Source organism: Furipterus horrens, unplaced genomic scaffold, assembly GCF_987537825.1.
Source record: "Furipterus horrens unplaced genomic scaffold, mFurHor1.1.pri manual_scaffold_13, whole genome shotgun sequence".
NCBI classification, from domain to species: domain Eukaryota; kingdom Metazoa; phylum Chordata; class Mammalia; order Chiroptera; family Furipteridae; genus Furipterus; species Furipterus horrens.
Window position 1 is genome coordinate 36,471,061 of NW_028327183.1, and position 13,017 is coordinate 36,484,077.

Here is a 13,017-nt window from a genome sequence, read left to right on the forward strand (position 1 = left end):
CTTGCTTTTAAAGTCACCCTTATTGAGATATAATTTATGTACCACAAAATGCACACATGTTAACCACACAGTTGAATGATCTTTGACAAATTTATACACCTATGTAACTAACACCATACTCATGATATGAAATATTTTTATCACCCCTTCTCAAAAAAAAATTCTCCCATGGCCTTTTACAGTCAATTCCCTTTCATGGCCCCAGACAATGATTGATCTGCTCACCATAGATTAACTTCACCTGTTTTAGAATTTCTGTAAGTGAAATAACACAGTATGTATTCTTCTGTGTCTAGTTTGTTTTGATAGTCTATTTTATTTCTTATAGAAACTATTTTTGTTCATATGTGTGTCATAGTTTATACATCATATTTTAGGTAACTGGAAAATAATAAAACAAGTAGGACACAACAATAGTTCATAAATTCCAGTTATTATTAGCTATTTCAGATGTAGTTAAACTTTAAACGATCTGAGTTTTTAATATATCTTTTCTCATTTCTGAAAAAGCATAAAAACCCTCAAAATAACTTTTCATTTTTGAAATGTGTTTTACAATTCATTGTGTCCCTTTGGAGAAGTTTAGTTTCTAAAGCTGACCCAAGGAGGAACCTTGTTTATACTCTGACACCAGCTTGAATCCTTTTTCTGTCATGTACACACACATCCCCATGTCCTTTTCTGAAAAAGTCCAGTCCCTTTGTGTCTTATAGAGCTCACTTAACAAGCTCATCCCAGGTTAGAATGAAAAGGACCACTGAAATGTTATGTCCTGCAGGTGTAGGAAAAGAGTGTTGAGAAGCCTGTTACACCAGATGTCCCCTCAGCTCAAAGGGTAGAGAATCAGTTTCCACGGGGTCCAAATCTCCTGCCACCTGATCATAGATTCCTTTTGGATCCTCATATTTGTCCTCAGGCCAACGGAGGTCACAGGGGCCCTGAGAAACAAAGGTGGAGTTAGAACTGTAAAGAGATGTCCTGTGGGTAATCATTGCAGCTCCCCATACATACACATACTCAACTTCTCAGAGAAAAAAAAATGTTTTACCTTCTAGTTATGGGGGAAATCCCAACATATCATTAACCCCCATATACTCATCACTTAGCTTCAATAATACCAAATTTCGGTCAATCTTGATTTATCTATATCTTTATATTCTTATTCTCTATCCCTACTAACTGGAATGTTTATTTATTTATTTGTTTGTTTGTTTATTTATTTTATTTTTAGAGAGAGAGGAAAGGAGAAAGAGAGTAAGAGAAACATCACTGTGTGGTTGCCCCTCACTCGCGCCCCCAACTGGGGACCTGATGTGCAACCTAGTAATGTGCCATGACTGGAAATTGAACCAGCGACACTTGGCTCGCAGTCTGACACTCAATCCACTGAGCCACAGCAGTCAGGGCCCTAACTGGAATGTTTTTAAGCAAGCCCAAGATATCTCATGATTTCCTGTTAGGAAAATAATTTAAATGTCAGATATATGAAACTTTTAAAAGCCTATGATAGGAACTTCCAGCCAAGATGGAGGCATAGGCAAACATGCTATATCTCCCTCCACAACTAAGAAGGAATACAACTACCTCAAAACTAGAAACAACCAGAAGTTCCAGAAAATCAGACTGCATGGAAGTTCAACAAACAAAGATATAAAGAAGAAATACTCATCGATACAGGTAGGAGGGGCACATCTGGAGCGGGAAGGATGCGATGTGGTGGTGGCAGCAGCGGCGGCGGCGGCAGGCCGGCAGAAAGCACAGTTACACATTTTAAAAAGTCAGGAGGGATACTTGGGGAGCGTTCCCAGCTTCTCACCAGACCACACAGCTCACAGTCCCAGTACTGGGGAAAATCAAGCCTCATTGCTTTTGACTGTGCAACCCAGTGGGGGTTGGGGCAGAGGTAGAAACTGCCAGTCTCTAGCGGAGTCTGCTTGTTTAAAGGGCCCCCACAGTCCTAGAACATGTGCAGACCCATCCACTCTGGGAACGACAGCAGGACAACAGCTAGAGAGGAACCAGTCCCATACAAAAGTGGGAGAAGTGCCTGCAAAAGGAGCGAGTGCTGAGCAAGCAGCATTATTCCCTCTCAGACTCCTTCCCAGTATACAGCGCCACAATGTGGTGAAACAGGTCGCCCTGTACTGACAAATTCCTAAGGCTCCACCCCTTACAATGTAACAGGAGCAATAGCTCTACCTAAGACACAGAAGCAAACACACACAGGAGATTTCCAGCCAAGATGCAGGCCATGCTCCATCTCCCTCTGCAACTAAGAAGGAATACAACTACCATAAAACCAGAAATAACCAGAAGTTCCAGAAGATAAATGGAAGTCCAACATATGAAGTTATAATGAAGTGGTGCTCATCCGGATGGGTAGGAGGGGTGAAGCCAGGGCAGAGAGGTCAAGCCATGCTGGCGGCAGCTGCAGCAGCAACAGCGGCAGGACAGTGGTAAGCACAGACACCCGTATATAAGGGGAGGGAGAAGAGCCTGCGGAGCACCCCCATCTGCAGACCAGACCCATCAGCTTGCGAGTGCAAAGCCGGGGAAGGCAGACCCCCATTGCCTTGGACTATGAGGCCCAGAGGGGTTGGGGACAGAGGAGAAGGCTCCTGGTCTCTCAGCGGAGAGTGAATGGCAGGAATCCACCTTGGACCCCACCCCCACAGAAAACACCAAAGCGTGGTAAGAACGGTCACCCAGTTATGACGAGTGTACGGGGCTCCACCCCCTATAGCATAGGAGGTGTGACAACCCCGCCCAGGAAACAAAGGTAAACACAAAACTGTCAGGATGGCACAGATCATGATAGAGATCCTGGTGAGGCAGCTGACCAGACAGCAAATTTCTAATCTAATGAGGCACAGTTCAGAGCTTTGGTTATAAAAATGCTTACAGACATAACACCAGATCTGAAACAAGACAGGGAAGGAATGAAGGCTAGTCCTGCTGAAATGAACAAAAACACATACAAAACTAGTGGTCAGAGAAAGAAAACCAGGGATTAAATTAACAAATCGGAACATAGAGAAGGAACAAACAGTCAACCAGTGCAGAAAGAAGAAACAAAAGGTGAGGAAAATGAGGAGAGGCTCAGAAACCTATGGGACAACTAAAAGCGGGTCAACATCCAAATCATAGGGTTGCCAGAAGGTGAAGAAGAACTAGAACTTGAAAAATTATGTAAAAAAATAATGAAGAACTTCCCTAACTTGGGGAAGGAAATAGACTTACAGGTCCAGAAAGCACAGAGAGTTCCAAAAAAACTGGACCCAGGGAGAACCACACCAAGACACATTATAGTCAAAATGTCAAAAATTAAGGATAAAGAGAGAATCTTAAAAGCAGCAAGTGAGAGGAAGAGAATTATGTACAAAGGGATCCCAATAAGACTATCAGCTGATTTCTCTAAAGAAACTCTGCAGGCAAGAAGGGACTGGCAAGAAATATTCAAAGTAATGAAAAGCAAAAACCTACCACCATGATTACTGTATCCAGCGAAGCTGTCATTTAGAATAGAAGGGCAGAGAAAGTGCTTCCAGGACAAAGTAAAATTGAAGGAGTTCATCAGATCCGAACCACGCTATATGAAATGTTAAAGGGACTTGTTTAGGAGAAAGAGGATCAAAGCTATGAACATTAAAATGAAAACTGTATCACAACAACCAACAACAGAAGCTAGGGAAGCTCAGGAACAAGACAAGGATGTCCACTCTCTCCACTCCTATTCAACATAGTCTTGGAAGTCCTAGTCACAGCAATCAGACAAGAAAGAGAAATAAAAGGCATCCAAATTGGAAAAGAGGAAGTAAAACTGTCATTATTTGCAGATGACATGATAGCGTACATAGAAAACCCTATAGAATCCACAAAAAAACTACTCAACCTAATGAGTGAATTCGGCAAAATAGCAGGGTACAAAGTCAATATTCAGAAATCGAAGGCATTTCTGTACACCAACAATAAAATCTCAGAGATAGAAACTGAAAGAAAAATCCCATTTACCATAGCAACAAGAAAAATAAAGTACCTTGGAATAAACTTAACCAAGGAGGTAAAAGACCTGTACTCAGAAAACTACATAACACTGAAGAAAGAAATTAAAGAAGATACAAATAAATGGAAGCATATACCATGCTCATGGATGGGAAGCATCAACATCATTAAAATGTCCATACTACCCAAAGCAATTTATAGATTCAATGCAATCCCTATTAAAGTACCAATGACATTCTTCACAGACCTAGAACAAATACTTCAAAAATTTATATGGAACCAAAAAAGAGCCCGAATAGCCACAGCAATTTTGAGGAAGAAGAACACAGTAGGAGGAATTACAATACCTGATATCAAACTATACTACAAGGCCACGGTAATCAAAACAGTCTGGTACTGGCATAAGAACAGACATATAGATCAATGGAACAGAATAGAGAGCCCAGAAATAAACCCAGGTCTATATGGTCAACTAATATTTGATAAAGGGGGAAGAAACATCAAATGGAGTGAAAAGAGCCTCTTCAACAAATGGTGTTGGGAGAACTGGACAGGGACATGCAAAAAAATAAAACTAGACCACCAAATTACAACATACACCAGAATAAACTCAAAATGGATCAAAGACTTAAATGTAAGCCGTGATACCATAAAAGTCCTAGAGGAAAACATAGGCAGGAAAGTTTCAGATATCCCACGTAGCAACATTTTCACTGATATATCTCCTAAAGCAAGGGAAATAAAGGAAAGAATAAACAAATGGGACTACATCAAACTAAAAAGTTTCTGCTCAGCAAAAGAAAACATCAGCAAGATGAAAAGGGAACCAACCATATGGGAAAACATATTTGCCAATGAAATTTCAGACAAGGGATTGATCTCCAAAATATATAAAGAACTCATACGACTCAACACCAAGAAGACAGACAACCCAATTAAAAAATGGGCAAAGGACCTGAACAAACACTTCTCCAAAGAGGACACACAGAGGGTCCATAGACATATGAAAGAATGCTCAACATCACTAGCCATCAGAGAGATGCAAATAAAAACCAAAATGAGATACCACCTCACACCAGTCAGAATGGCCATCATCAGCAAATCAACAAACAACTTGTGCTGGAGAGGATGCGGAGAAATGGGAACCCTGGTGCATTACTGGTGGAAATGCAGACTGGTACAGCCACTATAGAAAAGAGTTTGGAATTTCCTCAAAAAACTAAAAACGAAACTGCCTTTAGAACCAGCAATTCCATTGCTAGGATTATATCCGAAAAATCCTGAAACATCAATCCAAAAGAACCTATGCACCCCTATGTTCATAGCAGCACTATTTACAATAGCCAAGTGCTGGAAACAACCTAAGTGCCCGTCTGTAGATGAGTGGATCAAAAAACTGTGGTGCATTGACACAATGGAGTACTATGTAGCAGAAAGAAAGAAGGAACTTCTACCATTTGCAACAACATGGATGGAACTAGAGAGAATTATGCTTAGCGAAATAAGCCAGGCAACAGAAGAAAAATACCTTATGCTGTCACCTATTACAGGAAACTAATGAGCAACACAAACAATAACAAGGGGGGAGGCAGGAGGGAGAGAAGTGGGTAAGAAGGGGAAGAGTCTAGTCAAAGAACATGTATAAATGACCCACGGACATGGGCAACTGAGTGGGGACTGAATGTGGGGGAAGGGAGGGGCAGGGTGCAGGAAAGCAAGAGGGGGAAAAAAGTGGGACAACTGTAATGGAAAAACAAACAAAAAAATTTTTAGTGGGGGAAAAATGAAAATATGAAGAATGAAAATGCCAGTTCAGTGAATATTAGGACAAGAATTTTCCTTCATGTTGTATATTTTTCTCCCTATCTGATCCCTCCAGAGTTTAGCATTCTACAGAAGTAAGTACTAATAAGACCAGTTGTTAATAGGGGTTCTTTTTTTTTTTGACCAAGTCTTTGACTGGAATGTCAAGCCTAAAGGAGACATGCTTGGGCTCAGGTTGTTACCAAAAAGCCCTGAGGAACTGGGAATGACTTTCGAAGGTAATAAAAGCCCACGAGATAAAAGGCCTGGTACCATGGTTGGTTGTGCGGTCCACAGCAATCTTTTAAGGGAAGGAACGAAGGTTGTTTTCCTGAAAGATGGCTAGAAGGGACCTTAAGGCACAATGAAAAACCAGAAAGACTTGGAAAAGACAGGTGTGTACAGGCAAGGCTGAATGCCAGGTATGTGGCTCAGCTTCTGTGCCCTGAAGGGCAAACTGAAGGTCACCCTAAATGTTCATTGCGTAAGTTCCAGCAAAGCAGAACTAAAGATCATAAGTGATAATTTGCTGCTCTTGTTGTGGTTATGCAAATTAACAGGATAAATTAAAAATGGACTTAATGCAGTCCCTTTAATGACAAGAAGGGTAATCTTAGGGAGAAAAATCATTATTCAAGGAAAATCACAATGATCAGTGATAGACTATAAAGTAGTGCAGCTAACCATCTTTAAAGTCTCTTTTCATTTAAAATATGTTTTCACTTGAAAGTTAAACTATGTCTGTGGTATCATCAAAGATATTTAAGTAACAGGCAAGAAGAATGTCAAATGCCTTGCAACTGTATGTCTTTCCGATAAAACAGTCCTACAGATTTAGAGACTTGTATGTGGGTTATGTTACATAAATTAACATGTGTTTTCTGTTTTCAAAGGGCATAAGCCTATGATCTCATTACCTGAATGACTGTCTGTATGCATAGGCCTCACTTAATCCTGTCTGCAGCGCTGCCTCCTGAGACTCAACGGTTTGGCTGAACTAAGTGGCTGGGTTGGTGAAGAATGAGGAGAACACAACAAGGATGCCAGCCTGTTAAACCAAGCACGCCATTGTCCGGGGACAGCCAACTGACCTGGAGTCTGCACGATCCTTCCCCATGTGGGAAGGCAACCCTCCCCTCCACATCCCCACTCTTATTAAGGATGTCTGGACCCAAGGGTAGATAGGATGACGACCATGTCCAGTTTGAAGCAGCTAGAGGAGCTTGAGACCTTTGCCCATTGTCCTTTATAAGATTATAAAGGGTCTTAATATCTGAGAGGGAGGGATTATTATTTTTTATTGTTAAAATAATTAATCATTTATTTATTAAAAAAGAAGAAGAAGAAGAATTATGAAAGGGTGAAGCGGGAGAGCTTATATGTATGAACCATGGACACGGACTTGAGGGGGGATTGCTGGGGGAGAGGGGTGCTGGGTGGAGGGGAGTAAAGGGGAAAAATTGGAACTATTGTAACAATATAATCAATAAAATATACTTAAAAAAAAAAAAAAAAAGAAGAAGCCCGGCCTTGTTATAGTTCGAGGCTGATGCCGCTTTGGTCTCAGCCCGCCTGTTTGCAGCTGGCCAAATAAATCGTTTAAACTCAAAAAAAAAAAAAAGAAGAAGAAGAAGCTAGGGAAGCAAAACAAAGGCAAACTAAGTAGGCAACGAGAGTGGGACAAGAATTATAGGTATGGGGAACTTTAGTGGGGGAGGTCTGCTGGGACGGGGAAGAGAAGAAAGGGAGGGAGATGGCACAGGAATTAAGAAGCATAGTAGGAGGCAGTGGAGTAGACAGGAAGATGTTGAGAAGAACTATATGCACAACCATTGGGCATGAACTAAGTGGGGGGAACAACGGAAGGGACGGGGATCACTGTGTGGAGGGGAAAAAAGGGAAAAGAAATTGGGACAACTGTAATAGCATAATCAATAAAGCATATTTTAAAAAGAAGCCCATGATAACGGTTATGGGAATTGTGGAATGTAAGTCATGATTCTGTCAGTCCTATGAATTGCCAAAATATTTCCTTATCAAAATAGAAAAGGAAAAAGTCCATGTAGGGTGGTCCTTCCTAGAGATGTGCTTTACCCTAAGATTGGGAGAAAATGATTATTTCACCTCAGCAAACTTTACAGCAGATTTGCCATGGGCCTAATATGGCCTGCCAACTGTTTTTGTACTGTCCAAAAGATGAGGATGGTTTTATATATTTTTTATTGCTAGGGAAGTATCAAAAGAAGAATAGGACTTCTGGCCAAGATGGAGGTGTAGGTAGACACGCTGCATCTCCTCCACAGCTAAGAAGGAATACAACTACCTCAAAATTGGAGACAACCAGAAGTTTCAGAAAATAGAGCTGCATGGAAGTCCAACAAACAAAGATATAAAAAAGAAATATTCATCCAGACAGCAAGGAGGGGTGGAGCCACGAAAGTGAGGAAGCAATATGGAGTTGGCAGTGGTGGTGACAGCAGCTGTGGCTGGCCAGGGGAAAGTACAGTCACACACTTAAAAAGGTAGGGAGGTTTCATTTGAAAGTTAAACTAGGTCTGTGACATCATCAAAGATGCTTAATTTACAGGCAAGAAGAATGTCAAATGCCTTGCAGCTGGATGTCTTTCCAATAAGAGAGTCTTGTAGATATAGAGACTGGTTTGTGGGTTATGCTGCATAAATTAACATGTGTGTTCCATTTTCATAGAGCATAAGCCTATGATCTCATTCCCTAAGTGACTGTCCATACATATAAGCCTCACTTAGTCTTGTCTGCATTGCTGCCTCCTGAGACTCAACGGTTTGGCTGAACTAAGTGGCTGGGTTGGTGGAGCATGGGCTGGTCTGTGGGCTTCACTTTAAAACTCGTTTCTCTTTTCTATCCTAAAGGCTTATACAGAAAGGGCCCAGAGGTCTGAGAGGGGGGAAACCTAAAATATTCCCCTCAGCCCAAACTAAGTATAGTGGACAAAAGGGTTTTGGACAGGTGTGACATGCCTTGCACACCTTCCTCCAAAGAGTCTTTGTTTTTCCCCTTTCCCTCTAATATGGTACATTGAAGAATTAATCTCTGCCTTTTAACATTGAGTGGTTATGGATTGAATGATGCCTTTTAATCCTGTTGCCAAATCTATTGCCCCCAGAATACAACAAGGATGCCAGCCTGTTAAACCAAGCATGCCATGGTCCAGGGACAGCCAACTGACCTGGAGTCTGCAACATCCTTTCCCATGTGGGGAGACTACCCTCCCCTTCACACCCTCTTATTAGGGATTTCTGGACCCATGGGTAGGTAGGATGACGGCCATGTCCAGCTTGAAGCAGCTAGGGGAGCATGAGACCTTCGACCATTGTCCTTTATAAGATTATAAAGGGTCTTAAGTCTGAGAGGGGGGAGTTGTTATTTTTAATTGTTATAAAAAATTAATTATTTATTTATTTTTAAAAAGAAGAATATAGGAAAGGATGAAGCCAAAGAACTTGTTTGCATGACGCATGGACATGAACTAAGGGGGTGGGATTGCTGGTGGAAGGAGGGTACTGGGCGGAGGGGAGCAAAGGGAAAAAAATTGGAACTATTGTAACAACATAATCAATAAAATTTAGCAAAAAATAAGATAAAAAGGTAGGGAGGGACACCTGGGGAACTATCCCAGTCCCAGACCAGACCACGCAGCTCATGGTTCCAGCAGCAGAGGAAATAAAGCCACATTGCTTCTTACTGTGAAAACCAGTGGGGGTTGGGGTGGAGGAAGAAACTGCTGGTCTCTCAGCAGAGTCTGCTTGTTTAAGGGCCCCTACTCTCCTAGAACATCCAAAAATTCACCCACTCTGGGAACCACAATGAGGGCAACAGCTAGAGGGACACCAATCCTATACGGGAAGCATGTGAAGTGCCTGGAAAGGGGGCAAGTGCTGAGCAAGTGGCATTGTTCCCTCTCAGATGCCTCCCCCACATACAGCACCACAATGTGGTGAAATGGGTTGCCCCATACTGACGAGTACCTAAGGCTCTGCCCCTTGCAACATAACAGGTGTGATAGCTACCTAAGACACAGAGGCAAACACAGGAGCCTGTCAAGTTGAGGAGACAAAGTATGGCCCAAAAGAGGGAATAGATCAAGATTCCAGTGGGAGAACTAAGCAATGAGGAGATAGCTAACCTAACAGATGCGGAGATAGCCAACATAACAGACACAGAGTTCAAAACACTGGTAATAAAGATGCTCACAGACCTGACAGTTATGCTTGAGTATGGCAAATGCAGAAGGGAAGAAGTGAAATGAAGGAAAATCCACACAAAACCAATGGTGAAGGGAAAGAAACTGTGGTTCAGATCAATTCTGTACAGTCAACCAGTACATAATGAAGAAACAAGAATTGAAAAAAACGAGGAGAGGCTCAGGAACCTCTGGGACAACTTTAAACACGTCAACATCTGAATCATAGAAGTGCTAGAAGGAGAAGAGGAACAGCAAGAAATTGAAAACTTATGTGAAAAAATAACAAAGGAAAAGTTCTCAAATTTGGTGAAGGAAATAGACATACAAATCCAGGAAGCACAGAAAGACCCAAACAAGCTAGACCCAAAGAGGACCACACCAAGACACATCATCATGAAAATGCCAAAGATTAAGGGTAAAGAGAGAATCTTAAAAGCAGCAAGAGAAAAGAAGAGAGTTACCTACGAAGAGGTTCCTGTAAGATTTTCAGCTGATTTCTCAATAGAAACTTTGCAGGCAAGAAGAAGTGGCAAGAACTATTCAAAGTTATGAAAGGCAAGGACCTACAACCAAGATTACTCTATCCAGCAAAGCTATCATTTAGAATCTTAAAGGGACTTAAGAAAAAGCGGATCAAAACTAAGAACATTAAAATGACAACAAACCCACAACTATCAACAACAGAATCTTAAAATATTAAAACAGAACAAACTAAGCAAATAACCAGAATAGGAACAGAATCATAGGTATGGGGAGCATTTGGAGGGTTATCAGCTGGGAGACAGAAGGGGAAGAAATGGGGAAATGGTGCAGGTATTAGAAGCATAATTGGTAGATACCAAATAGGGGGGAGTTAAGAATAATATAGGAAAGGGTAAAGCCAAAGAACTTACATGCACAACTCATGAACATGAACTAAGGGGTGTGGGATTGCTGCAGAGAAGGGGGGTACTGGGTGGAGGGGAGCAAAGGGAAAAGAAATTGGGACAACTGTAAAAGCATAATCAATAAAATATACGAAAATAAAAAATTATTAAAAAGAAGAATATTTGTGATATATGAAATTCAAATTTCAGTGTCCAAAAAAAAAAAAGTGTTTAGTTGGAACTTAGCCACAGTCATCCATCCATGTATTGTCTGTAGCTGCTTTCACACTACAATAACAGAGTTTAGTAGTTTTGAGCTCGGTATATCCTGCAAAGCCCAAGATATCTAGTATCTGGTCCTTTACAGAAAAAAGTGTGCAGAATGTATCTGTGCCTGAGAGTGTACATGTGGTTCAGCACCATGAACAACATTTTATGTTCCCTAAGTCCACCCTGGTAGGGAGAACAGTGCCCCATCCAGGACAATGTTACAGGTGGAAATCTTTGGCCCAGAGGTGCCAGCATTAGCAAAGGCTACATCAAAAGTCAGGTATTCTGCCCTCCACCTCCCTTATTGTGGGGCAGTTGGTGGGGGTTAGTTGATCAAAGTGCCTGTCATTTTTGCCTGTCCTGCTCTCTGTTCCTTTCCCACTCTCAATCCAGTGGACAGAGTGGGGCTGGCTCCTATTCCCTGATGCCCTGAGTGAGCACGGATCCAGACCTGTCTAATTAGCAGATGCCATCCCCTGCCTCAGCAGTTCAGTGATGAGTATGTGACTCAGGCTGGATCAGCAAATGTCAGCATTGGGGCTTTGGAGCTATTGGAAAAGAGGCATTCCCTTTCTTTGAATGTTTCCAACTAATAGGATACAAATCTGGATTTTCTGGGGACATCTTTAAGGAGGAAATTCTTGATCCAATTGTGTAGGCCTGAAGACAATTCTACACCTTGACTTTTCAACTGAATGAGCCAGAATATTTTTTCTCTGTAGTGTAGATAGCTAACTATCCAATAAAATGCACACCTTTTTTCTTCCACAGTAATATAACTGTAGTAAGGCATATAGCTACCAAACTAGATTACATTTCTCAGCCTCCTTTGTAGTTAGATGTGGCCATGTGCCCATATTCTCATCAGGGAAATGAGTAGAGTGTGTAATTTCTGCTCATGAAGCATAAAACAGGATTGTGCATCCATTACTCTCTTTTTACCTCTTCCATTGGTTGAAACAACAGTGAAATGGCCCATCCATGCAAACCCGAATGGTGTACTAGGGGTTAGCAGAGGACCGCAATGGAAAGAACTTGTATTCTGTAATAACCACCTATAGCAGGGCCACTCACTTCTGACTATTATAAAAGGAAAAATAGGCTGTCTTCTTTAGACCTTAGAGCAGCTAGCTTACCCTAACTAATAATACAGCAATAAGATGTGAGCTTCTAGCACTAGCCAGGAAAGAATTCTGCAGGTACAAATCTCCTTACCAACTGTACTTCATTGTAGAGGGGTCTCCAGGCCCCAGGTGGGGTGTACAGTCTTTCCACCTCGTCATATAGATGCCCAGAAAAGGCCATATTCTCCTCTTCAAGACCTGTGAAACCTGGAGTTCAAGTGGAAAGAAGGAATGATCAGGTCACTTAGTCCAGATATCAAGGGTATCTATGAGTGGGGCAGTTCTGATGTGGTCCAAACTCACCTCTGTGATAAGATACCTCCTCCAGTGTTGGCAGCAGCTGGGGGCTGAAATCTTTCATGGAGTGGTAATATGGTTCCACATCTGTTGTACTAATCTGTCAATACCACACACACACACACACACACACACACACACACACACACACGACAGATAAAGTCTTTTTCATCCTTTGACTCCCTGGAAAGGTCAATGATTAACCTGAAGCTAATAAAATTTTAGTCATTGTCAGCTCCTTGTCAGTGAGGCTACCTGGAGCATCCCAACTCACCATGGAGCTTCTATTGTCCAGGTCTCCAGTCCACTGGCTCTCTTCATATTCATTCCTGATTCGGTCCTCCTTTGACCTTTCAGGATGGAGGTATGGAGGGCAGTTAGGTGTTGACCCTCAGACACCCATCACCCAAAACTTCATCCCTCAGAGCCTTT

General features: G+C 41.8%; 1 protein-coding gene across 1 annotated transcript in view; it reads right to left on the minus strand.

The window, feature by feature from the left end:
* Positions 1 to 705: 705 nt before the first annotated feature.
* The window catches only part of NPHS1 (NPHS1 adhesion molecule, nephrin), a 31,602-nt gene continuing 19,290 nt past the window's right edge, over positions 706 to 13,017 (minus strand). Inside the window, exons 26-29 of the mRNA XM_090259882.1 lie at positions 12,860 to 12,935; positions 12,592 to 12,685; positions 12,380 to 12,495; positions 706 to 938 (exon numbers count right to left, since the gene is read on the minus strand). Of these exons, the coding sequence (XP_090116008.1) occupies positions 807 to 938; positions 12,380 to 12,495; positions 12,592 to 12,685; positions 12,860 to 12,935 (418 nt within the window). The 3' untranslated portion in view covers positions 706 to 806. The remainder of the gene's footprint in view (positions 939 to 12,379; positions 12,496 to 12,591; positions 12,686 to 12,859; positions 12,936 to 13,017) is intronic.